Genomic DNA, 26,920 nt, shown 5'->3' with positions numbered 1-26,920 from the left:
CATTAGGCAATGCTACATGTCAAATATCTAAGCTCTAGGGCTTCTGGTTTTTGAGAAGAAGATTTTTTAAGATTTTCCTGTGTAAAATCAAGTGACCCCTAGGGCTGGGTCAATTTTGACCCCGGGGTCATGATTTGAACAAACTTGGTAGAGGTTCACTAGGCAATGCTTCACACCAAATATCTAAGCTCTAGGGCTTCTTTTTTTGAGAAGATTTTTAAAGTTTTTCCTTTCGGTTGCCATGGCAACCAGAGTTCTGCATGGAATTCAATTCTTTGAACAATTTTTGTAGAGCTTCACCCAAGGAACATTCCTGTGAAGTTTTGCTGAAATTGGCCTAGCTGTTTATGAGGAGATACTGTTTCAAGTAAAAGTTTACAGACAACGGACGACGGACGGTGAGTGATCCTAATAGCTCACCCTGAGCCTTTGGCTCTGGTGAGCTAAAAAGGACAGGATAAGGATTGAGACAAACTGTTCACTCAACAATTTTACTCTTAACAAGAGGGTCATGATGACCCTGGATCACTCACCTGAGTAATATGAGCTACATGTTTCAAATGTCAAACTGATGATAAAATATTAAGAATGTCAGTAGGTCACATTCACGGTAAATGAAATTCAGTTTAACGGTTTATGTGCAAAACTCTGTATGTCATCAAAATTTCAAGGCTGTATCTTAAAAAACAAGAAAGTAGGTCAGTAGGTCAAGGTCACAGTCAAGTGACATCATATTATTCGACGTCATCAGGTAATTATAATTAAACAGTCTGGAAAAAAGGATCAGATGATTTTTTAAATATTTTTCCTATATAACTCACATAGTAACTAAGTGACCCCAGGGCGGGGCTTCTTTTAACCCCAGGGGCATAATTTGAACAATTTTGGTAGAGGGCTAATAGACAATGCATCATACCAAATATCAAAAGCCTAGGTCGTATGGCTTCAGACAAGAAGATTTTTAAAGCTTTTTCCTATATAAGTCTATATAAATCTTGGGACCCCCAGGGCAGGGCCTCTTTCCACCCAAGGGGTACAATTTGAACAATTTTGGTTGAGGACCATAAGACAATGCTACAACCCAAACATCAAAGGTTTAAGTGTTGTGGTTTCACACAAGATGTAAAACTTGGGACCCCCGGGGCGGGGCCATATTTGACCATAAGGGGATAATTTGAACAATCTTGGTAGAGGACCTCTAGATGATGCTACACACCAGATATCAAAGCCATAGGCCCTGTGGTTTTGGACAATAAGATTTTTAAAGTTTTTCCTTTCGGTTGCCATTGCAACCAGAGTTCTGCATTGAATTCAATTATTTGGACAATCTTGAAAGGGGGCCACCCAAGGATCATTCCTGTGAAGTTTGGTGTAATTCTGCCCAGTGGTTTTCAAGAAGATTTTTTTAGAAATTGTTGACGCACTATGGCCGACGGACATCAAGCGGTCACAATAGCTCACCTTGTCACTTTGTGACAGGTGAGCTAAAAACGGATTGTTTCCCTTGTGTAGAGAGGGCTTAGAGTAAGTCTCTATACGAGTTAGATTAAACTTTTCTGTTGTAACAGCATTTCAGTTTTTAGTCTGAAAATAAAGTGAATATTGATGAAAGATAGCATCTTTACGTTACCTTGCACTAACTCAAATTTAATGCCAGCCTACAATATGGCAGATCAGTCCGTTCGTCTAGAGGTTGATCCATGTTCTAGGCAAATGTTTTCATCAAAAGGAGACATTACATCTAAATTTGTCTTCTGCCTTTTCATATATGGAAGTTGCCAGTTCATTCTAGAAGTGAAGCACGAGACACTTGCAAGCTAATAAATTTCATTTGCATGGACCCGGGTTTGAACCCTGAACCCCTGGATTGATAGTCAATGTGACCACTAGACCAGCAGGCCACAATGCTCAGCTGATTTTGGACAAAATACCAAAAAAGCATTTTGCTATACAAATTTATTTCTCAGATGATGTATACATGCATCGTACAACAATGTATGCAAATCTCATGTCATGACAAAAGATAATAAAAATATAATACAGAAAGTTAACATTTTCATAACCACAGTAACAAATGTTATACAAAGAACAACTTCACTGCCACTGGGAAGAAATGAAAGGAAATTAAGTAGATACTGGTAGATTCTGGAGTAATTAACTGGTGAATTATTTGGGGAAAAAATCATGAATGCCAGAATTATGGGGTATTGTATGAGGGGAAAAGTTTGTAACATTTGAAACAAAATTTTTACTGAACATATTTATGTATAATACTTGAAAAAGTCTGTATCATACATACGATTATTTAGGGAAAAAGCAGTATACTAGTAATATCCACGATTCTGGGAAAATTCTGCATTATACCCATGATTCTTGAGGTTTTGAAGGTTTTGTATTATCCACATGATTTTTGAGAAGTGGGGTCTGCATTATATATGTGACTCTTGAGGGAATATTCTGTTAGTTCAAATGATTATTGGGCAATATTCTGTGTAGTACAAATGATTCTTGGGCAATATTCTGTGTAGTACCCATGATTCTTCAGAGAATATTCTGCAACATTCATATGATTCTCGAGGGAATATTTTCAGTATCCTGCTAGTGATTCAGAAATAGCATTAAGGTGTTTTGATCAAACCAATAATGTTTTACCTACAAGCTAAAATGTCAAGAGATATGTCAATTCATTATTGAAGTTTTATATATATTTTTCAGAAAATAAGTTCACAGTTTACTTTCAGTAATTATGCTCACAGAAACAAGTGTGTCAGTGAACCAAAGGAAACTTGTAATCAGAGGCATATATCATATCTTTCATAACTGTGACAATTACCTAACAAGAGGGCCATGATGGCCCTATATCGCTCACCTGTTATCATTGCACTTGAGGACAAGAAGGTCCTCAGAAAAAATATCTAAGTCCAAAGGACAGGAACAACAAAGGAAAGAAATTTAACCAAAAAGAAAAAAAAAATTCTTACAAGGTATAGATATGTCAAAATACACCTAAAAATTGGAGGTACCATTCATGTTGTACCACAGAAAAGTGGTCTCGGTTTTTCCCTATGGCCAATAATAAACTAGAGAGGTCACAAGGTTTTTCTATTTCAAGACCTACTGACCTAGTTTTTGATCACAGTTGACCCAGTTTCGAAAATGACCTAGATATCATCAAGATAAACATTCAGACCAACTTTCATACAGATCCCATGAAAAAAATGGCCTCTAGAGAGGTCACAACGTTTTTTCATTATTTGACCTACTGAGCTACTTATTGATGGCACGTGACCCACTTTCGAACTTGACCTAGATATCATCAAGATGAACATTCTGACCAATTTTTATAGAGATCTATTCACAAGTATGGCCTCTAGAGAGGTCACAAGGTTTTTCTATTTTTAGACCTACTGACCTAGTTCTTGACCGCACATGACCCTGTTTCGAACTTGGCCTAGATATCATCAAGATGAACATTCAGACCAACTTTCATGAAGATCCGTTGAAAAATATGGCCTTTAGAGAGGTCACAAGGTTTTTCTATTATTTGACCTACTGACTTAGTTTTTGATGGCATGTGACCCACTTTCAAACTTGACTAGATGTCATCAAGATGAACATTCAGACCAACTTTCATACAGATCCCATGAAAAATATGGCCTCTAGAGAGGTCACAAGGTTTTTCTATTATTTGACCTACTGACCTACTTTTTGATGGCATGTGACCCACTTTCGAACTTGACCTAGATATCATCAAGGTGAACATTCTGACCAATTTTCATGAAGATTTCATGAAATATATGGCCTCTAGAGAGGTCAAAAGGTTTTTCTATTTTTAGACCTACTGACCTAGTTTTTGACCGCAGTTGACCAAGTTTCGAACTTGACCTAGTTATCATCAAGATGAACATTCAGACCAACTTTCATACAGATCCCATGAAAAATTTGGCCTTTAGAGAGGTCACAAGGTTTTTCTATTATTTGACCTATTGACCTAGTTTTTGATGGCACGTGACCCAGTTTCGAACTTGACCTAGATATCATCAAGCTGAACGTTCTGACCAATTTTCATGAAGATCTTGTGAAATATATGGCCTCTAGAAAGGTCACAAGGTTTTTCTATTTTTAGACCTACTGACCTAGTTTTTGACCACACGTGACCCAGTTTCGAACTTGACCTAGATATCATCAAGATGAACATTCAGAGCAACTTTCATACAGATCCCATGAAAAATATGGCCTTTAGAGAGGTCACAAGGTTTTTCTATTATTTGACCTACTGACCTAGTTTTTAATGGCACGTGACCCAGTTTCGAACTTGACCTAGATATCATCAAGGAGAACGTTCTGACCAACTTTCATGAAGATCTTGTGAAATATATGGCCTCTAGAGAGGTCACAAGGTTTTTCTATTTTTAGACCTACTGACCTAGTTTTTGAAAGCAAGTGACCCAGTTTCGAACTTGACCTAGATATCATCAAGGTGAACATTCTGACCAATTTTCATGAAGATCCATTGAAAATTATGGCCTCTAGAGAGGTCACAAGGTTTTTCTATTTTTAGACCTACTGACCTAGTTTTTGATGGCACGTGACCTAGTTTCGAACTTGACCTAGATATCATCAAGATGAACATTCTGACCAACTTTCATAAAGATCCCACGAAAAATGTGACCTCTAGAGAGGTCACAAGCAAAAGTTTACGGACGCACGCACGCACGGACGGACGACGGACGTCGGACACTGCGCGATCACAAAAGCTCACCTTGTCACTTTGTGACAGGTGAGCTAAAAACAGGATTATGGCGGTCTCCCTTTGACCACAGCCTAAAAATAGGTCTGACAAGTAGCATATAATATTTTAACTGTTGCAGTTTTAACAGTGTCAAAATTCATTAATAAAACAATTATAAAATTTCATTTGTAACAGCAAAAAAAAACATTTTTGGGTGAACTGAAGGACTCCCAATTCAATTTCTCTACTTCCCTTCCTATTTTACTAATTTTGTGAAATTAAGAAACAATATTAACACAATTCTGGGGGAAACACTATCGTAGCCATAATTCCTGGGCTGCAAAATCTCTCCAGTCATTTTGTCAAACTTATTCAGCTACCTTTAATATTAGGGATATACAGAAAAAATGTGGCACTGTACTTCCCATCTAAAAGAATGTATGGGGAGTGCATTTATCTTTACAGTCAGCATATTTTCATAGGGACACGTAAGATTTGAGCACCAGGAACAAATTGTCTAATTCTACCACAAAGGAATGTTAACTGAACACTCGGAGGAAAATGGAGGCCAAGGAATGTCATTGTAATCATGAGCAAGGATACCTACTCTCAAAACACACAGCTCTTCTTAATCTGAATGAACAGGCAATGTCATGGGAAAAGAAACCATTCAGTCAAATGATGTCATAAACAATAGCTGTGTTTTCTGCAAAAAGAAGGGCATACAACAAAATATAATAACTTGAAGAAGAAGAAAATATGCATAAAAAATCTTGGTTTTTTTTTTTTATATTTTATAACAGGAAAGTTTAACCCTTACCCCGGCTAAATTTCTATAATGAACTTGTCCATCTTTCAATTTGGACAGTGCCATTAACTGTTAAAAGGGGTGCTTATCAAAAAGATACTGACTGAATGGCCAACAGTGCAGATCTTGATCAGACTGCACACATGTGCAGGCTGATTATGATCTAAACTGGTTGCAAAGACAGCAAAAATCGTGTCCAGCATGACAAAGATTAAAATTATTAATTTAATAATTTACTAAATGAAAAAGTCTGTTTTTGTTTCACTAAAATGAATATTCCACTAACAAATAGACTTTTGTTATTGTGTACCAACACAGCAGTGCCAAACAGGACTAAAAATTCTCATTTTCATCCAAATTAAAATTTGAGGTATGGAATCAAAACTTTAATACCTTCTGGAATCACAGAATTGTAGTAAAATCAGGTGTTCAGACCCTATATGTTGCCTCTTGTGATCATGCAAGAGTCTGCCAGTGATTCTAATTCCTTCTTGTATACAAGCTATCCCAGAACCACATGGGGACACTAACAGATCGATTTTCTTGTAAGAAAAAGTACAAAATATGGAATATTTGAATTTGTACTCAGTCTTGCCAACCTTTCCTGGCTGTGCATTTCATACTGTTTCATTCTACTAATTAAACAACCCTGTATTTATCCTACTACATGTGTCAAACATCTATACATGTATGTAATACACATGTATCTTTCTATTCAAATAATGCAATACTGACTGCAAATTATCTATTCTATAATGAAAATATACACTATTCTATAAGAACACATTTTTAACAGATTTCTATTACAAAACAAACAATATATCTTTATGCAAATATCAACACAGTAAAATTTCATAAAAGTTCTAAGGGTTAATATAACAGCAAACTTTAGCACTTACAATGCGGGTTATTTATATATTTACATATCGCTGGCCACTATTTAAAATGACAAACCTGTATTTTCGGCAATTTTGGCATTTTTTTTTGTAAGAAACTCCTTCCACTTATTTTCAGAAAATGATAAGTTGCAATTCCAATAGAAAAAGAGTTATTCTAACATGTGACACATATAACCTTAAAGCATATAGAGCATTTTTCATGTAAGCTTGAAGGAAATTTAAAGTTCACTTTCCACAGGTTTGTAAGTTTGAATGGCAACCATCGATATTACGTATTTTTTATACACATATAAAAATCTGATACTTATTTTCTAAAATGAAACAATAGCTTATGCATGTGACAAAAATTACCTCCATTTCAAACAATGTCGGACATTTTTCTCAATACAACAAATGGATAATTTTAATTAAGAAAGAAAAAAAAAATGACTGAAAAAAAAAAACATTGATTAACCATACAATCATGCAACACACAAATTCCTGAATTAATTATCTGTCTAAATGGACTGTGTAACAATGTCAATATATTTCATAGCATCACATGTATCAGTAAAAAATCACATATCTATTGTTCTTTTACATTGTTCCCAATTGAAATTTTTTGTTAAAAAAGTTTAATACCGAGCCAACAATCTTTACACATCACATAATAATCTTTTTTTTTATAACAATTTTTGACATTTTAGAATACTTCCATGATAGGATTATTTTAAAATCATATTAATTCATTTTACAAGAAGGCTATAAGAGTTTACTTTTTCATGATTTGGGCCAAAATGGGGTTTTCTTTGGTATATGAACTTTTGAATTAAAAAAAAAAAGATTTTAAGTATTTTGAATTCACTGAATTTCATTGACATAAAATTTTGTGGTTTGTGTCGAAGCCACTTTTTAACTGGGATTTGAATCTGTTAATATCAAGATTCAAATTTAAAATTTATATTTTCTTGTTACCTGGGATTGCATTTCATTGATGACAAAACCACGGAATCCACAAAAATTAGTCCCCCTCCCACAAATAATAATTTCATGGTATTTAATAATTTGGAATATTTATGTCTGAGCATAATTAATTATGAACACAATCTTGTTGTAGTTCCATTTACAGTTAAACTAAACTTGCATGAACAATATCATATCCGGAAAGAGAGCCGACATTTTCAGGATACACTTGAGATCTGGTAGCCATATTGAAATAATCTACATGGGTTTTAGCTTCTTGTCTGTCAACAAGGTTGGCACAATCAATACTAGTGTTTGCCCAGAATTTCTTTGGCTCCGTGTCCGGGGACAATTGTTCGACTGTTGATTCTGAAATATTTGACATTGAATAGTTTGATTTTGATGACGACGATGAATAAAGTTTTCCGCGCTGGAAACTGTTGTACACAGGCTCCGTCTGCACAGAGTCAAATGACATGACTGAGTTAGTCGAGTCAAGACGATGTTTTCTGTTACTGGTCCTTGGTCCTCCATTTTGCATAACAAGAGCGTAAGCGGAATTTACAGACTGTGGATAAACAGAGTCAGAGCACGAGACACTTGAACAACTAATGGTACCTCTAGAACTACCTCTACATGTATTTGGAATATTTTCAACAGTTTTCATAATGACAGAATCTGCACTATTTTTCTGGTGAGAGAATATTCTCTTCACCTCCGAGTCATTTTCCTGGTCACTAACGGAACTACTTTTCTGATTAACATACTTAATGTATTCTTGACCTTGAGCATGGAAGTTTTCTTTCACTGTCGTCTGCACATAATTCGGACCTTTCTTTGGCAATTCAACTGATTCAGCCCCTTTCTCCCTAATTCTTTCACCCTCAGAGTTATACATATAATTAATAGTTCTTTCTTCAGGTAAAAATTCAATGTAGGAAGGAACATAGTTGGATTTGGGTTCCAGATAGTTGGCTGCATCAGTCTGAATCTGTCTGGTGGCGTCCTTTGGTTCTGGAGCATCAAATGAAGTTGCTCTACGAATATTTCCATATGACTTGTGACTTCCATAACCATTCTGTAAAGCAGAAAATATTTCTTTGGTATAAAGCCAATTATTTAACCTTCACCCTGCTAAATTTGTCTAACATTCGATTTGGGCAGTACCACTTGTTAATCAAAGGGGCGTTCACTGAAAAATTGACTGAAAGTCACTATGCTGACAGCAATCTTCTATAGGTTACCATTACTTATTAATTCTCTTTCAAATATATCCGGTGTACATAAACAATAAGAGGCATATCTTGGCTAGATTGAAAATGGTGTCATAAAAATCTGGAGGAGTCCAGGGGCATGTTCCCCAGGAAAACGTCAAGTTTCAATTGGTTCTGTGGTGCATTCTGGGAAAATCTGAGCGCTATTTTTATATCAAAGAAAGATGTAAACGCATATATCCTAATGACAAATCTGAGGTACACATATGTTTTATAACTGATATCTCAGTAAGTGTTCATAAGCAATTAGAGAGCAACAGATGTATTCACACCAACAACAAACTAAGATATAGGATATGAATTATACATATGTCATTTATATGTGATATGAACTAAAATGTGATGTATATGCAATGTAATATACACACATCACATATGGGATATAAAGTATACATACATGATTTATATGCGAGTATTCAGGTCCATCTGATGAGGTCGACGTCAGTCTCCTTGTCCTCCCTGTCAGGTACTTGTACCCAGCCACTGTAATATACATAATAATTATATATATATCATTGTTATATGCAACTGTCAATGAAAATATATCCCTGAAAACTCCAACCAACCTCATAGCAGAAAGGGTCACTTGGTAAGAAAGGTTTGTTCAAACACCTATAACAAAACTTCTTTTAGATGACAATGGATATACTTCAGACATATTTCTGTAGTAAGCTTGAATTTCAATGTGGTTGTTGAAATTACGTTAACACAGATGCGTGATTTTTTTCTTTCTGTAAAACAAAAAGGCAAATTATTTTATTATTTAATAATTAAGTACAAAATATCTTCTACAGCTTTAAATGAAAATGTTACACAATTCCTGAGTTAGTTTCCATGTATTCATTTAATATGTAGTGTCAAATGGTGATATTCTCTGAATACTGTGAACAAACAAAAAATAAGCAATATGACTTATAATTTTTTTTAAGAGTTTTAAATCTTAGGTTGCTTTACTTGACTCTTGCTATACAACCTGTCAAAGGGGATTTTACTGTTTGCTATATAACCTGTCAAAGGAGATTCTACTTTCTGGTATACAGTCTGTGAAAAGAGATTTTACTGTTTGCTACATGGCCCATCAAAGGAGATTTTACTGTTTGCTATATGGCCCATCAATGGAGATTCTACTGTTTGCTATACAGCCTATCAAAGGAGATTATTACTGCTGGCTATACAGCCTATCAAAGGAGATTTTACTGTTTGCTATAAAACCTGTCAAAGGAGATTTTACTGTTTGCTATACAGTCTGTTTGCTAAATAGCCTGCTGAAGGCAATTCTGCAGGTAAAACAAAACATGCAAGAAACAAATGCACACTGCAAATAGAGAATCACCACAAAGCATCACTGAACAACACAACATGTGCCCAGCATATCTGTCATCTCAACATAAAACTACTGTCTGTTAGTGAGGACAGTCACTTAAATTTCTACATCAAATAATTATTACAAACCTAACCTGACAGTCAATTAATTATGAATAAAAAAGTCCTGGTAACATATACCAAATATAAATTGTGAAAATCTGTCCTAACAGGTAAATATTGAAATCATTCTAATATTCTGCTCAACTTGGACATAATGCCCCAAAACTGGTCTTTTTTCGCAGTCCTTTCAAAACTTCACATGAAACTTATTAAAAATTAAGGCACTGCTCTCAAAAAGAGGCAACATTCAATTGATTTCAAATTGATTTCAGAATATCAAGATTCCTTAAAGATCATTCCTTCATCTTTTATTAATACAACACTGTTTCAGCTACAGTAGTTTTACTTTCATCTGATGATATACCGTAGCTACTCAGTTGTATAAGCAGCCTCCCATGGAATGTTAAACTAGGTTCCTTCATACATGTACAATAAAATATTTACGAAAATTATTTAGAAGCAATAGATAGTAGCAGATTCAATTTGATTGTGTCTGTTAACCCTTATCCTGCTATATTTATATAATGAACTTTTCCATCTTTCAACTTGGACAGTACCATTAGCTGTTAAAAGGAGTGCTAACCAAAAAGATACTGACTGAATGGCGACCAGTGCAGATCATGATCAGACTGCACAGATGTGCAGGCTGATCATGATATACACTGGTCGCAACGGCAGAATCAATCGTTTCTAGCATGATACGGGTTAATGTGAGGTAATGAAATGTGCAAAACTTCTCATGCCAACTGTGGTAGACAAATTGACTGTTTTAAACAAGTGGTTGTTTTACAGAGGTAACTGATAATACAGGTTTCACTATATATCAAATCTGTGAATTACATGTACATTGGTTGTATACTAGAATACTGACTTTTCTAGAATTTTCTACCCACATTTAGCCCAATTTGACTTTAACTATAAACAGAAATACAGAAACACAATAGCTTTGTTCATAACCAATGTCAATTTCATCTTAAAAGAACACAATATTATGAAAAAACAACTAAGTGAAAAGCAAAGGCCATATCATCTACACTAACAATGAAGTAACAGTTTTTAAGTAAATATGAAAAACAGGGTAGAAAACATGGATAGTAACAAAATGAAAATAACAGGTGAAATGAAACATCGTCCAAACAACAACGGAGCTCTACCTTTCACCCTCTGGTTTTGGTGTTGTGGGATGCACATCCCGTCCACCGCGCCACACCGGCCATCGAGGGTCACTGGCCGGGACAACATTTATACCTCCTTTAATGTTTGCAATTAGCAAAAAAAAAAAAAATGTTTAAAACCTGATTTACTTAATCAATACAAGGGTCATACATTGCCAAATTACAAGCTTCAGCTATCAACAATATATTTAAAAGATGTAGTTTTTACTTTCGTTTAATTCTCTTCTTTATTTTCATTATTTTGCATTCTGTTACATGTATTTTCGGCCCCATGTCTTTTTAATTTTACTTTTTAAGAAACACTAAATATATCTAAGATATATCATTAAAATAGACAGGTTCAGATAAAATACATAATGATTCAGAAACCTGTGTAGGTTTATTTGAACCGCACCATGAGAAAACCAACATAGTGCATTTGCGACCAGCATGGATCCAGACCAGGCTGCGCATCCGCACAGTCTGGTCAGGATCCATGCTGTTCGCATTCAAAGCCTATTGCAATTAGAGAAATCGTAAGCGAACAGCATGGATCTGACCAGACTGCGCAAATGCGCAGCTAGTCTGGATCCATGCTGGTCGCAAATGCACTATGTTGATTTGCTCATGGTGAGGCTCAAATAATCAAGGCCTTCGAGTGATTTGTTGCTTGATTTGTCACAGTTAGGAGTTCAGATGTGCAGGAATTGAACCACGAGGGCGTTAGTCCGAGTGGTTAGATATCTAAGCATCTGGACTATGAACTGTGGTAGATTAAACACAAACCACAAGATGACCTCGACTGTTTTTTTCATTTTTACATGGTCATTGACATATTTTGATGAAAATTTTAGTGGGCTTCACTTATCCAAGTAGTATTAAACCGGACATCATGTGCCAATTTACGGTCATGACTGACGTCATAATGCTCTCTTACTGGTCCGCATGTCAACCATTGTTTATCCCCGATTTACAGAGCTTATGCAGAGCTTGACTTTCTTCTTTGTTTAACTGGCAATCAAATAATGTTAGAATTAAGTATCACTTGTTTTACGATAATTTTGTAATCAGCTCTCCAATGAAGTGACTTAAAGAGAAAATTGGATAAACGCTTGAATCATAAAGATGAATTACCTGCAGCAAGGCTTCTGTTACTTGAGCATATTGGTACCAGGTACTCAGAAATACTTAAACACGTCTCATGGAATTTTTCTAACTGTTGAAGGAGGAAGGCAAATGATGGCCGCTCTTCCGGCTCGAAATTCCAGCACTTACACATCAATTGGTAACTGAAACAGTATTTGTAAAACAATGCAATTATATGTAACATGACATTTCAAAACAACACAATATTAGGATAGCAATATCTACTGGCAAGTGCAACATTTTAGTAAGTCTGATAAATATGTACACTTTCTAAGTACTCAGACATTATCATAAAAATCTATATGATACGTCTAACTTTTAAACATGGAAAATTGTGTAAACATGTATACCAAAGGCATTTGTTTACACTACCAACCTTTAAGCAAACACTGATACTATTGCAGTCTTCTCGAAAATTACATAAATAAATGTAATATACATGAAATAATGTTTGACAACATTCTTTTGACATGCTATTATGGTGCTGGCAATCTCACTGAAATGTTTACATATTAAACTGGCAATGATATATAAAAATTAAAATCTTATGAAATAAATAATAAAATAAACACAACATACAAGTCCTCAGGACAGCTCTCTGGTCTATCAAGGCGCCCTCCACTACGTACAAAATGTAACACATCAATATTTGTGCGGGCAGGGTATGGTTGTTGACCAAAAGTCACCACCTCCCACATTAATACTCCAAACGCCCTGAAAGAGAATGCAAATATAAGGCCTTGAAACCTGCTTTGACTAAGAAAAAGTTGGTTGAAAATAGGTAATAGACTGTACACAAGATTATACTGAGTATGACTTTACCTTTTCTCCATGGATGTATAAATATCATTACATAATTTTGTAATGACTTTGATGACACTTAACAATTCTTCAGCAAACTAAGGTACAAAGTTTTATCATATACCAGAATATTCTATTTTATTTCATTTCATTTTCTTAATCAAAAAAATATCTCTTCATAAGCATTCTTAAGAAATATTTAAACAGTGAAAAACATGTTTGTTTTGTACGCTACAATGTTATCTTACCAGATATCTGACTGTGTAGTAAACACTCCATCTACGAGAGACTCCGGTGACATCCAGCGTACTGGAAGTAAACCTTCACCCTCTTTACGATAGTAATCATTTTTGTATATATCCCGAGCGAGACCGAAGTCTCCGATCTTCACGACCATTGTATTAGGGTCGCAAGAGGACACAAGGCAGTTTCTGGCAGCCAAATCTCTGAAATCATTGCATTATAGGTTTAAATAGGAAGTGAACAAGGATGTGTGCCTAGTCTGCAGGTTTGGAATCTGCACAAATGTTTTTATTCATTTTTTAAGTATTTTTTCACTCCACTTTTATCATCTGTCTCAAAAGTCAATCAACTGGATTACATCATACCTCTCCAATAGAACACAGAGAGTCAGTGTTTCAGGTACCCTTTCAGAACCTGAAGAGGTTCTGTCCGGGGTACCGCAGGGATCAGTTTTAGGGCCTCTACTGTTCATCATTTACATAAATGACCTGCCATTTCATGTAGACAATTCTACCACAGATATGTTTGCAGATGATACTACAATAACAGCCTCAGGATACTCTGTTCCTGAATTATGCCAAAACCTTCAAGCTGACCTTGACAGTGTAAACAGATGGTGCAAACAAAATGCGATGATTTTAAATGCGCAAAAAACTAAAGCAATGTATATATCCTCAAGAAGCACAGACTCAACTAGCAATTCAGATCTATATTTAGAAAATCAAGCCATTGAATTTTCTAAAACTGAAAAATTGTTAGGTGTTTTCATGGATGATAATCTAAACTGGAAGACTCAAGTTGAAAAAGTACTTAAAACATGTAACTCTCAATTATATTTACTGCTGAGAATCAAACAGTATCTTGAAATTCACACAAGGAAGTTATTCTATAATGCCTATATTTTACCACATTTGGACTATTGTTGTACAATTTGGGGCAACTGCAACAATGAGTTGACCACAAATCTAATCAAATTTCAAAAACGGGCAGCAAGAATAATTCTAGATAAAAGCTATGATACTCCATCTGATGTTTTATTTAGCGAATTAAAATGGATGAAATTTGACGAGAGACTTCAATACAAAAAGGCAATAATGATGTTCAAATCCATCAATGCTAACTCCTTTCCTGAGTATATGAAAGATAAATTTCAAAATATTAATCAAAGGCATCATCATAACTTGAGATCTGTAAATAACTCTGAAATAGTCATTCCAAAACCAAAGAAAGAACTCTTTCGTAAATCATTGGTGTACTCAGGTCCCAAACTATGGAATGATATTCCACTTAATATACGAAAGTCTGAAACACTTAAGGAATTCCAAGCTTCATACGTTAAGTGGAAATTCTCTTTTTATATGTGAATAATGCAATTATAATCTACCTGTTCATTTCCAACAAAAATATATTTGCTTTGTGTTAAACTTGATATTAATTATTTGAGTATGACAATCTTTAAATTATGTTAACAATGCCACATTTCTTATTCAGTTTGTACAAAACTTTTATTTATGTACCATTCTTATTTGTTTTGTATTGTAACTTTGTGTAATGCTCTGTTGTTTATATGTATATACGTTGAGGCCCACATGGAAGATTGGGAAACCAAATGTGTAGCCTCATTAAATAAAGTCTTTACTTACTTACTTACTTACTTACTATTTTCATACATGCATAAAATCCAATAATTTAATCTAATATTTAAATTCATTATATAATTCCTACAAAGTTTTACATTCATTCATTGTATATTACTTCCAACTGCAATTACTAAATACATTTCTCACCTATGAACAAAATGCATGTCTTCAAGGTATTTACATCCACTCGCTACATGTACACATATTTTTACAAGATCTGTCAGTGACAATTCTGCACGACTCTGATTCTGTATCTGGAAAAAATTAAACTTCAAATGAAAGAAAATATTAATACTGAAACAGTGTACCTCTTCTAACACTGCATTTACTCTGATGCACACAGTTTTCAATTTTATCTCTGCCCACATTTTTTGTCGTACTTATCAAGGGAACTACTTGTGGCAAGGTTATAAAATTGAACATTCAGACCAGTCTCAGAATGCCACTCTGTCACTGGTCAATTTCAAATTTAAGATGAGAAACAACCACTCAGATGCTGAAATTCAATCTTTGGCCAAGATTTCAACAATGTAAACTACAAAACTGTTGGAAAATCCCGATTTACTTCTTAAATAGGGATGAAAACTTAGCTATTCTACTCACAGAAGTAAGTCTACATGCTCTCATGAATGAGAGTAGATCTCCGCCTTCCATCAACTCGAGGATGATAAATTGTGGGTCATTGTCCAGACACACCCCGAGTAAACTGAGAATATGTTCATGGTGAAAGTTACTCATTAACAACGCCTCCTTCAGAAATTCTTCCTTCTCTTGGTCTGACGCACTCTTACGTAGTGTCTGAAACAAAACAACACCCATAAGTAAAGTGGTGCAGCGAGTGGGGAGACGAAGTACGTAAGTATGTTAGAAATCAAAACACTTTTGGTATTACCCAACAAAGATTACATAATTTATAAAATTCAATTAACTTTATAAGACTGACCGTTTTTACAAAGTACATGTATGGAGTCATATGGATGTCTGACCCTAAATTACTTTTTGGTATATATTGTTTAAACTTAGCCGCCAAACTGATAAATACAAGAACAACTGCTAAATTTATTCATTCTTGAAATTACATTAGAACAACAAAAGTAGATCCAAAAAAAGTAATAAAATTTTATCTCTGCACAATACCTTTACAGCACATCTTGTATCCCCTGAACTTTCATTAATAATATTTTTCGCAATTCCTTCAAACACTTCACCAAAAGCACCACTTCCGAGGAATTTACACAGAACCAGCTGGTCTCTTCGGAAATGAGGCAGAGCCGCAATTTCATCATCTGTAGGAATGATGCTGAAAAACAATGTTACATTTTGTTCCAATACTTTGTCAATCATTCAAGAAAAAGTGTGCTAATTATTTACAAGTAAAACCCATGCAAGAATGTACAAGTTCAACATATGTTCCACTGACAGCAGCACAGACTTTGACTTTACTACTCCTTTCTGACTTAACCAATGTTATGTTAGAAAACAAGTTCATTGTATTTTCCCTGTGTTGTTTCTTCTTTACAGACTGCACAGTAAGCAAACATGTTTGGTGACCATTACATACATGATGACATCACTAAAAATATACAAAATCTTTGTTTGTTTAGGTCTTAAGTCACAACAACACTGGTCAGGTCATAAAGTGATTTTGTAGCTTTCAATAGCAGACGTAGACACTGAATGCCACTCCTGGCTTTATTTTATGTATGTGCATGGCAACAGGGTTACACCAAGGGCCTTGTGAAGGAAGGAAGATAAATGTGTAAGTAACTTACTTCATAGCATAAAGAGTATTATTTTGTTGTATATGGGTCATAGGAAGTTCTCTCAACGTAGCAAGCTCGAGGTCAGGGCCTCGTGCCACAGCTACAAACTCTTGATTCTTCTTTTTCTTCTTCTCCTCACGTCTTTTCCGGCACATTGCTGCAACAAGCATAATGTTCATTGATCAGGTGTTTGTCATTTGGGTCTTATGTCAAACTGACAGTTAAGGTCAAACATTCAAGGTCTGATAGTGTCCTTCTGAGTACCATGTCAAAGGCCGGCAACCAGGTTTCACAATAAATTAGATTATTTCTGGTTTATAATGTTAAAACTTAGGGTGTGTCAATTTGGTTAACTACAACAGAATTAGTTAGAATATCTTAAACTGCATAGTCGTCAATGTTTTAAGGTGCCCTTAAACTTACAATAGCATATAGCAATGGTTGCCATGGCAATCAGCACAACAATTAAAGCTACCACAATAGCTACCACAATAACTGTCCTGTCCTCTGACTCAGCCTCTAAACCTGTTGAATATAATATCAAACTTTAATTTAATTCAGTTATCGAAATAAAATTTCCTTCATAGTTATAATCTACATTTTTTAAAACTTTAAGTGTTTCTAATATCATTGTAGAAGAAATATTTTACTTTTAAATAATAAAATTCTAGCTTGTCGGGTTGTTTCAGTTCTAAGAAATCAACTAAAATAAAAGCAACTGGCACTTAAACACCATAGAATAACAGTCTTACTTGGATATGAGAAGATAGAACTGTTAAGACTGTACGGTCCCCAACCATTCTTGTTCTCTGCCTTCACACGGAACATGTACGTATAGCCACGCTGAAGAACACTGTCATCAATGACCCAGCGTAACTCACTTGTATTACAGGCATCACTCCAGTTGTCTTTATCTATATACCTGCAGAATCATTAAATTGTATCTTGAATTTGAAAAATTCAACAAATAATTTAATCATTCTCTGTAAATGAGCTGTGCCATGAGAAAACCAACATAGTGGGTTTGCGACCAGCATGGATCCAGACCAGCCTGCGCATCCGCGCAGTCTGGTCAGGATCCATGCTGTTCGCTAACAGTTTCTCCAATTCCAATAGGCTTTAAAAGCCAACAGCATGGAGCCTGGTCTGGATCCATGCTGGTCGCAAACCCACTATGTTGGTTTTCTCATGGCACGGCTCAATTATGATTTAATACTACAATATTACAGAACAAGGACTTGCAGCAGATATTTGCAAGTAATAAGTTGAAAACTTAACCATGAACAAAAAATTCACATGAATTCAAATAAAACTTAGATTCAATATTAACTGCGGATTGCATGCCCTAGACTTGGATTATTTTTCCTATGAGTATTGAAAGAATCTGTTAAGATAGTAGCATCTCTTTCAAAAGGTTTCTATGTAAGTAAGGCATGGAGGGAGGGAGTCTCTCTGACCTTTTTCTCGTCTTAAAAGTCCTCCTGTCTATACAGCCTATTCTGTACTCAGGAAGACTCGTCACAAAAATCTTGGGACGAATTTGAAAAAAAAAATATCCTAAACATGAATAACACTAAGCTACGAATGTTATTATTATAATCTGGCATTGTTTTATCTGTGATTTCAATTTTATTACTATCTACCAATTGCAGAAGTTCCATTGCAAAACTGATCACTACCACATCAAACAGTATTATATATACCTTGAATTACAAACAGGTCAAACACCAGACTATATTTCAAGTAAGTGTTTGTGATACAATCAAACCTGTATTAAGTAGCCAGCCATCTAAGCAACACAATCTGACTGCTTAAGACAGATGGCTGCTTAAGACCAGTTGAAATTAGGAAAAAAGTCAATTTGGGAAGTTAGCTAACTGTCTGCTTAATGCAAGAGGCTGCTTAATACAGGTGGCCCCTAATGCAGGTTTATGTGACTTACTTGTACTGTAGAATATAGTGCTCAATAATCTCTCCATTATCTTCAGGTAGCGGCCAGCTCACCTCAAACTCTCCCTCTTTAAATTCTTGTACATCTGGAGAATCTGGTGACCCTGGGATACCCGCTGAAATTTTAGTATGAAAACTAATTACTTTAAAATGAAAACAAAGTAATAATGCACTTTAAACCTAAATAAAAAAACATAAATTGCATACAAAAAGTCAACAATAACAAGAACCAAAATATTTCAAATATTAATATTTGTAATATCAAGTATTATTTAGAATTTATTAGGCACTAATTTGGAATAAACTGCAAGTTAATTATGGTAGCAATATTTGGTTCTAAGAGCTTCAAGTTTTACTTACTTAAAGTCCTTATCTTTGAGATTTCTGAGAACTTCTAGTTCAACTTACTTAAAGTCCTGAACAGATATTTGAGGTCAGAATCTTCCTTTGGCCAGTGGTAAACCTCATATGTTGATTTAGATTTGTATATGATGTTGAGCCTGAACGAGTATTCCGTGTCAGGTTTCAGATCAGTGAAAGTCTCGTTATACAAAGTATTATTGAAGGTAAGTATCGGGATGTCAATCATCTCAAACTTCAACTGCTGCTTTTCTTTTACCTGGAAAAAATAAATATATGGTAAATATTCATTTTAAACTTTCATAAACAACAAATACTTTCAAAAAACTATAGACAGATATTTATTACTCAGAACATCATCATATGTATCTATGCTTATTCATAATCACTACTGGTTGCCTGGGCAACCCCTTCAGAAAACTGTAGAAATTTTAGTTGGAAGATGCTTCAATTCTAAAAGATTCTGTAGATTTTTTGATGTGCAAGGTGTTAAGCACCAAAACAAGACTCTTATCCAAAAGAAGGTTTGCAATTTAAGATGTCGGTGCTCCAACTTGTGCTGCCTGGTTCCATTAGCATAACAGGTTTGACCCTTGAGTAGAAGTCATTGGAGTACAGTTCAAGCATAAAAATCTACTGAATTTCAAATTCCATAAAAAAGTCACCTCAGCATAGTAAATAGATACAACTCGAGTACTGTCATCACTAGGTGACCTCCAGGTCAACTGTATAGATGTATTTGTGACCTCTAGAAGTTCAAGGTCATCTGGTGCTTGGTATGTAGTTGATATGACTGGTACACTCTCTGTTACAAAGTTGCCTTCAGTCTGGTTGCTTATCACCTAAACATCAAAACAGCTAATTACCGATTTTTTAATCACTTTAATGTAGTCAACATGATTAAAATGTATCATAAAATATTAGACATCCTTTTAATGATATATAGAGGATATTACATGAGTGTCTTTTCATATTGAATTTATTAAACGAGTTGAATAAAATAATAAAATGCGAGGCTCAATTTTATTCAACGAGTTTAATAAATTCAATGTGGAAAGTCACAAATGTAATATTCTTTTTACCACATGTTAGTCTTTCTTGTCGAAACATAAAAAATTCTGCTTTCTTTTACTATATAAACAAGACAATTTGACCAACGTCTCCTATACTATAAACGACGTCGACGTCAAAGCTTTATTACACTAGTGTATTATCATTTTTATTTAATGGCTTTATTACACTCCCGTGACGTCAAACATGTGATAAATGAAATTTAATTCCAAATATCAAATGAGTTACATGTTTGCATTAGAAATACTGCACATTCTGACTCTGACATACATATCTGTTGTTCTGGCAAAAAAATGGCTTTATGTGGACAAGAATACATGTTCAAACTGTGAAGATAACAGAAAATTACACAACAATTTTATCTGTTTCTGTGATTGATTTGTGGATTGGTGAATCAGTTACCGCAGCATCCACGAATATTGTACTCAGTTTTGATGAATAATGAGTCTAAAAAAGAATTATGGCAAAAAATATATAAAAACCTTTCTTACGAAATACTCTGAGCTTGTTAAGTTTTTACCTGTATAGAGTATGTCTGTTCTGGTGAGAGTTTTTCTAAGTCCACCTCAAACAAACCATTGTTGAAGGGATTTATCGAATCATATGATATTGCATCGGTCATTGTTGTGTGGAGTATACCATCCTCTAACTGGGTCGACCATTTCACAAAGTAAACAATCTTGTCAATGGGACCATTTGGCTGTGATGGAGGTGGCCACCACACTGTTATACGATCTGGACTTTGTGCCTGAGCCGTAATGTTCTCAATTGGACTTGGCACTGCAATAATTCAGGAAAATGTTACAAGAAGAAAAGTTGGAAGTTACTCATTGGCTCATATTTTAAACTTCAGTAATAAAGCAACATGACAGGTAATAATAATCAAGAGAAGGTACCGCCTCATGCATTTTCATATAAAGAATAGTACTTAACCCTTACCCTGCTAATTTTCTGTAATAAACTTATCCAGCTTTCAATTTGGACAGTAGTTCAGTACCATTAACTGTTAAAAGGGGTGCATACCAAAAAGATACTGACTGAATGGCGAACAGTGCAGATCATGATCAGACTGCAAAGGCAAAACCACTTGCTGCCAGCAGGCTAAACGTTAAGCAACTTATATTCCTGCTTTAACATTTCACAGTTGCACATATTGTAAGAAAAAATGAAACCAACTTGAAAAGATTTTGAAAAGGGAAGTTACCTCCAGGTTTGGTTCTCACAACAGTTGCTTCCCCTAATGAATTGACTGTGTATTTTGAGTAATAATTACTGACTGCTCCCTGTATGATATAGTAAGTGTATGGTTCCAGTTGATCTAATGACAGCTCCCTCGAGTATCCAGACTGAAAATACATGATTTAATACTAAAGATATTAAATACTGGCTTTTTACTTCCAACATTTAGACCCAAAATTCAACCAAGACAAATATCACAATCAGATATCTAAGTTTGGCAGACAAATATCGCAATAAGATACCATAGTTTGACAGATAGATATCACAATAAGATACCTTAGTTTGGCAGACAAACAGCACCATAAGAAACCTTAGTTTGGCAGACAAATAGTACCATAAGGTACCTTAGTTTAGCAGAAAAATAGTACCATAAAATACCTTAGTTTGGCAGACAAATATCACAATAAAATACCTTAGTTTGGCAGACATGTTTGTCTTCTTTACAATCATCATTTGGTTTCATATCATCTAGCTGTCTGTAATACACAGTAAATTCCACTGCTGGATGACTTATGTTCGTACACTTGTCCGGCCATGACGTTTCATGCAGGCTGACTTTCACGCTTGTGTTTGTGTATGTCAAAATGTCCACCTTGCCTGTGTATGGGTTTGTATCTAGACACTCAGAGCCTGCATTAACCAAAAACACAAATTTATTACCTGTATTCAAGTTTTCTTGCGCAATCAATATAATATTATTTTCATGTTGTTTGAACTTTGGTCATTAGTTTTTAAGTACAATGAAACACTTCAAAATGAAACAGGAGTTGATTGAATTCTGGCTTAAAGAGATCATTTTCAAAAGACAGATGGTCCAATTTTAGAGGTCCAAGTTTGGGGGAGACTTAATGTATATGCATATTTTTTTTTCAAAACATCCACTGAAATTCAATTGACTGTTGCACTGTATTCAGTAAATGTCAAGGTTTGTTGGCATTAGAAGAAGATGTCTCCAAACTGTGGCTCATAAATTGTAACAAAGAAAACCAAAATTTAAATGAAGATATGCAGAACTGCTGAATAAAACAAGAGCTGCACTAGTACTGGCAAGTGATGATGCTCATGCCATCCCATAATGAAGTGCCCTTGTCTGGAGGTAAGGGTATGGGTAAGGGTTAGGGTAGGGGTAAATGCCTGTCAACTTGTCCATAAAGGTACAGGCCTGACTTTTGCTCAAATCAGAATGTTTAATATTTTTGTAAAGTTTCATTCATTTAAAAGGTAAAGCTGACACAAGAAATGTTTCTTGCAGACTAACAGACAAACTTACACATTGGCAGGCACTCCCATTACCACATGCTTCCCTTTTGGAGAGCATGAACAATTTAATGTGTAAAATATACCTGGTAAAGGATGAAGGTGAGCACCATAAGCCTGGATATCAGTCACATGTTCTAGCGACGTGTGCTGCAGATTTCCAGTAGCTTTATCCATGATGTATAACCTCTGACTGTCACTGTTGTACCAGTATATATACACATGGTCTACAGTCATCACATCTGCTGGCAAACCTGAAATACAAATGACAAACAATACTGCAAAAAGGTTGCAATAGGAGAATATTTGTTTGTATAGTGAAAGACAAAAATATCTTTCTATGAGAGAAAACCAGATGTAATTTTTCAATAGGGACTATGTCATTTGTTAAAATGTAAGATTCTCAAGTGGTATTCACAAGTGGAAGATTTTTTATGGTATATGCATAAAGTAATTGGCAGATGCATGATTTATGGTAGGAGGGGAGTTAACTCGTGTTATGTATCTATATCGACATGCTTGTTAGGTGCTTGGCAGTATTTTGTGAGTCTTTGAATCAGACAGTGCATCTGATGCAAACTTTGGTAAAAAGGAAGATTGAGAGATCTACCTTTGACGGACAAGTCTGTCAGAATAATTTGTATGTTTGATATATTGATAACGTAAAACATAAGCACAGATAGTGCTTGACTCCCTTTTCATGCTATCATTGCTATAATTATTGTTGAGTTGTTGTTATTAATAGGATTTAGGTCATTTGTAGCTGATTTGGGCTCATTATGTTGATAGCTGGATCCCAGCATCATACATTAAGTTATATACAATAGTAAAAAGGGAACCAGATATTTGTTAGAGTCAGTACCCATTGTGAAATACTACATACAATTGGACCAATCAGAAACAAGTTCTATAAATAGCACCAATCAAAGCTCACGTCTGCTAAGGTATAAAATTAATAGGTAGATGGATGACAGAGAGATCATTCAGTATCCAGCGATTGAAGAAGACACATCGAGGATTTAACTAATAATTTATCCCAGTACCTTGATGAGGAAGTTATTGCAACTACACTGTCAGGGCGGATAAATTATTAAAAAGAAGACGTTTGAAGTTCATAGACTAAAGATGAGTTGCAGAATTTCAACAAGGTTTCGAGCTATAGGGCCAGCGCATAGGAGTTTTACCTTAAGGGTAGTTGGATGCTATAGACGATAGCAAATATAGGCTGAGCATCAGAAAGCTGAGGCAGAGACATAGGTTTTAGTGATCTCCTAAGAAAGTAGGAGAGTTCCAGCTTAAAGACGAGGTTCAGCTTTATTGGCGAAGTACAGCCAAGGCATCAGGGTTATACCTATATGGTAGTTGAATGCTGTAAGTGATAGCATATAGGCACTGAGCATCCAGGAGTCAGGGCAATTTTACCAAGTTGCAGCTTTAATTAAAAGAACATAGACAATTAGGCTGAGCATCTACGCGATAGGACTCATACGTTGTTGTTCAAAGACATTGTCTGAAGGGAACTTCGACACAAAGACCAGTCAAGTATAGCATCTCCAGTCTATAGGAGTTTAAAATGCTGAATTTAAGTTGAAGGTTATAGTTGAAACATTGAATGATTTTTGCCTGATTCCTGAAATTATCTAGCTCATAATTAAACATTTAAAGATCACTGGTACACGAATCTTTAGGCAAGGTAGCCAGACGAATCTTTAGGCAAGGTAGCCAGAGGAAAATTTTATATAAGAGATATTGGTCTCACCAGCTGTATGTCTTAACAAAGGACATTCTACATCGTTTGTCAGCTAATCTAAGATATAGTCGCCTTAACAATAGGACCCATTTCATTGTTCAAGATACTAAAGGCGTAGGCATTTCCCTAGGTCATATAACTGGTATCCTGACAAAGTCCAAAGGATTTTATTACATATTTTTGAATGATCAAATATAGAAATCTGTCTCGAATATTTTTTGTTTTGTTTATTTTTTGTTTATTGTTGGGTTTAATGACTCACCGACACAACTATAGGTCAAGGAGGAAGACCCCAGGTGCCCCCCTGTGCAATACTTCATCACGAAAGGGTACCTGGGTAAAACTGACCACCTTCCATAAGCCAGCTGGATTGCTTCCTCACATGAAGAAATCTATGCCACAAGAGAGGGCTGAACCCAAATCTATTAGGGGCAAGTGATTCTAAGTCAGCAACCTTATTAACCACCCGGCCATTGAAGCCCCTGTCTCTAATTGTGCAAAAATTAAATTCCGTTAGTAAAATTAGTGCTCAAGCAAGTGCTGTTTGTGCTCAAATCAACAAATATCTGAGAGGTTCACCTTTCCTATCCTATCTGAAGAAAAGCACATGTCTCCCCCAAAGCATAGTAGTAATAGGCAAGCAGTCAATAGGGGACAGGAGCCAAAGTCAAAAAGACAGATGGTTGGCTCAGCGACTGAAATGCAATTGGGTTCATCTACTTGGCATGTTCAATCATCCAAAGAAGTTTCAACATTTTTAGTCAAGTGGTTCTCAAGGTATGGATTGGAAATGGTTTTCCATGTTCTGGTCCCTGCGATCTTGACGCCTGAAAGAATGGTCCCAAGATCAATCATCTACTCTCCATGTCCAATCATCCTATGAAAATTCATCATTCTGGGTCAAGTGGTTCTCACGTTATTGATCGGACATGGTTTTCAATGTTCAGGTCTTTGCAGCCTTGACCTTTGATCAAAAGACCCCCAAAAACAATAGGGGTCATCTACTCTGTAAGCCTATCACCTACGAAGTTTCGAGGTCAAATGGTTCTACATTTATTGATCACAAACAGTTTTTCATGTCCTGGCCCCTGTGACCTTGACCTTTGATCAAGTGACCCCAAAATCAATAGGGGTCATCCATTCTGCATGTGCAATCATCCTGTGAAGGGTGAAGGTTCAAGGTCAAGTGGTTCTCTAGTTATTATTCTGAAACAGTTTTCCATGTTTAGACCCCTGTAACCTTGACCTTTCATGGAGTGACCCAAAATACAATAGAGGTCATTGTAAGCCCTATCACGCTATGAAGTTTTAAGGTTCTAGGTCAAATAATTGTCCAGTTATTGATCAGAAATGAAGTGTGACAGATGCACAGATGGATGAAAAGGGCATAAACAGTATGTTTCCCCCCAGTGGGGAGGGGGAGGCATAAATATCTGAGATACTCACCTTTCCTATCTGAAGATGCTGTATTCAATAATGTTCTACATTTACAAGCATCCATATCCGCTGCTTTCAGACTAAGACTTTCCCTATCCACATACATTATCTCTGTATGACCGTCTGCTGACAGATCCACAGTGACAGCAGAAGACACTTTCTCATTGGCTGGACAGTTGCAAGCATTGTGTACATTACGTCTGCGTCGCTGACGACTGAAGAAATCATGCAAGTTGCTTGGATTATTTGTTGTTGTCCTGGTAATTTTCCATGATCTGTCTGCTGGATTGAACTCTGTCCATAGTAAAGAGCTGCAATAGCAGAAGAAAGAATACATTTTAATTGTTTAACCAAGTTTGATTTTGCTGGGCCGGGTCACAGATACAGACAACTATTGAGCATTTTTGTGGTGGAGGGAGACCTTAGGCAATATTTCAGGAAAGTAAAATAATCAACACTGATGGATGGCTTCCTGCATTGGAAGAAAATAACCCTTAGTAAGGCTTGAACCCACAGTGGCGAGAGGCTAGTAATATAGTCAGCATCATTATTCATTAACTACTAAACTACCAAGGCCCCTGTCATCATTTATCTCATCCAGATATTTCTGTTACAAAAACATAGTAACACGTAACCATGGTATTTTTTGTTAGGGTTAAATTCACACTGACACAATTATAGGTCATATGGTTTCTTTCTAGCTTTTCGTGGTGGAGAAAGACCCTAGATGTCTCTTCAGGCATTCAGGCATGGGAGGGGACCCTGAGTAAAACCGCTGACCATCAGCAAGCCAGTTCCTCACACAAAGAAATCTACACCCCAAGCAAGGTGTTGAACAAACAGCTAGCAATTAAATGTCAACAAATTTAACCACTTAACCCAGAATAACTAAATATATCAGGATTCCCATACATCAAACCAAAAACATAAGCACAATTATGCATTCAGCATAATTTAATTTATTTTTGCTGCAAAACATGGGGTCGAAAATATTTGGGTACGAAAATAGTTGAGTACGAAAGTACGATA

General features: G+C 35.5%; 1 protein-coding gene across 3 annotated transcripts in view; it reads right to left on the bottom strand.

The window, feature by feature from the left end:
- Window positions 1–1,941: 1,941 nt before the first annotated feature.
- LOC123553018 (proto-oncogene tyrosine-protein kinase ROS-like) overlaps window positions 1,942–26,920 on the bottom strand; it is a 133,462-nt gene continuing 108,483 nt past the window's right edge. For 2 of the 3 annotated variants that reach the window (XM_053541762.1, XM_053541763.1), the window contains 19 exons: window positions 25,901–26,202; window positions 22,791–22,958; window positions 21,860–22,077; window positions 21,413–21,554; window positions 20,729–20,988; window positions 19,803–19,979; window positions 19,186–19,396; window positions 18,770–18,893; window positions 17,580–17,749; window positions 17,251–17,352; window positions 16,837–16,984; window positions 16,202–16,364; window positions 15,668–15,862; window positions 15,212–15,318; window positions 13,430–13,627; window positions 12,960–13,094; window positions 12,369–12,523; window positions 9,053–9,138; window positions 1,942–8,459 (listed from right to left, as the gene is read on the bottom strand). In XM_053541762.1, the coding sequence (XP_053397737.1) occupies window positions 7,548–8,459; window positions 9,053–9,138; window positions 12,369–12,523; window positions 12,960–13,094; window positions 13,430–13,627; window positions 15,212–15,318; window positions 15,668–15,862; window positions 16,202–16,364; window positions 16,837–16,984; window positions 17,251–17,352; window positions 17,580–17,749; window positions 18,770–18,893; window positions 19,186–19,396; window positions 19,803–19,979; window positions 20,729–20,988; window positions 21,413–21,554; window positions 21,860–22,077; window positions 22,791–22,958; window positions 25,901–26,202 (3,973 nt within the window). In that variant the 3' untranslated portion in view covers window positions 1,942–7,547. Of the gene's footprint in view, window positions 8,460–9,052; window positions 9,139–11,234; window positions 11,332–12,368; window positions 12,524–12,959; window positions 13,095–13,429; window positions 13,628–15,211; window positions 15,319–15,667; window positions 15,863–16,201; window positions 16,365–16,836; window positions 16,985–17,250; window positions 17,353–17,579; window positions 17,750–18,769; window positions 18,894–19,185; window positions 19,397–19,802; window positions 19,980–20,728; window positions 20,989–21,412; window positions 21,555–21,859; window positions 22,078–22,790; window positions 22,959–25,900; window positions 26,203–26,920 lie in introns of all 3 variants that reach the window. The other variant, XM_053541764.1, reaches the window with a different exon arrangement.

The sequence above is a fragment of the Mercenaria mercenaria genome, chromosome 4 (genome assembly GCF_021730395.1).
Source record: "Mercenaria mercenaria strain notata chromosome 4, MADL_Memer_1, whole genome shotgun sequence".
Lineage (NCBI taxonomy): Eukaryota > Metazoa > Mollusca > Bivalvia > Venerida > Veneridae > Mercenaria > Mercenaria mercenaria.
Note: the sequence above shows the minus strand (reverse complement) of the source record. Positions and strands in the feature narration are given on the sequence as shown.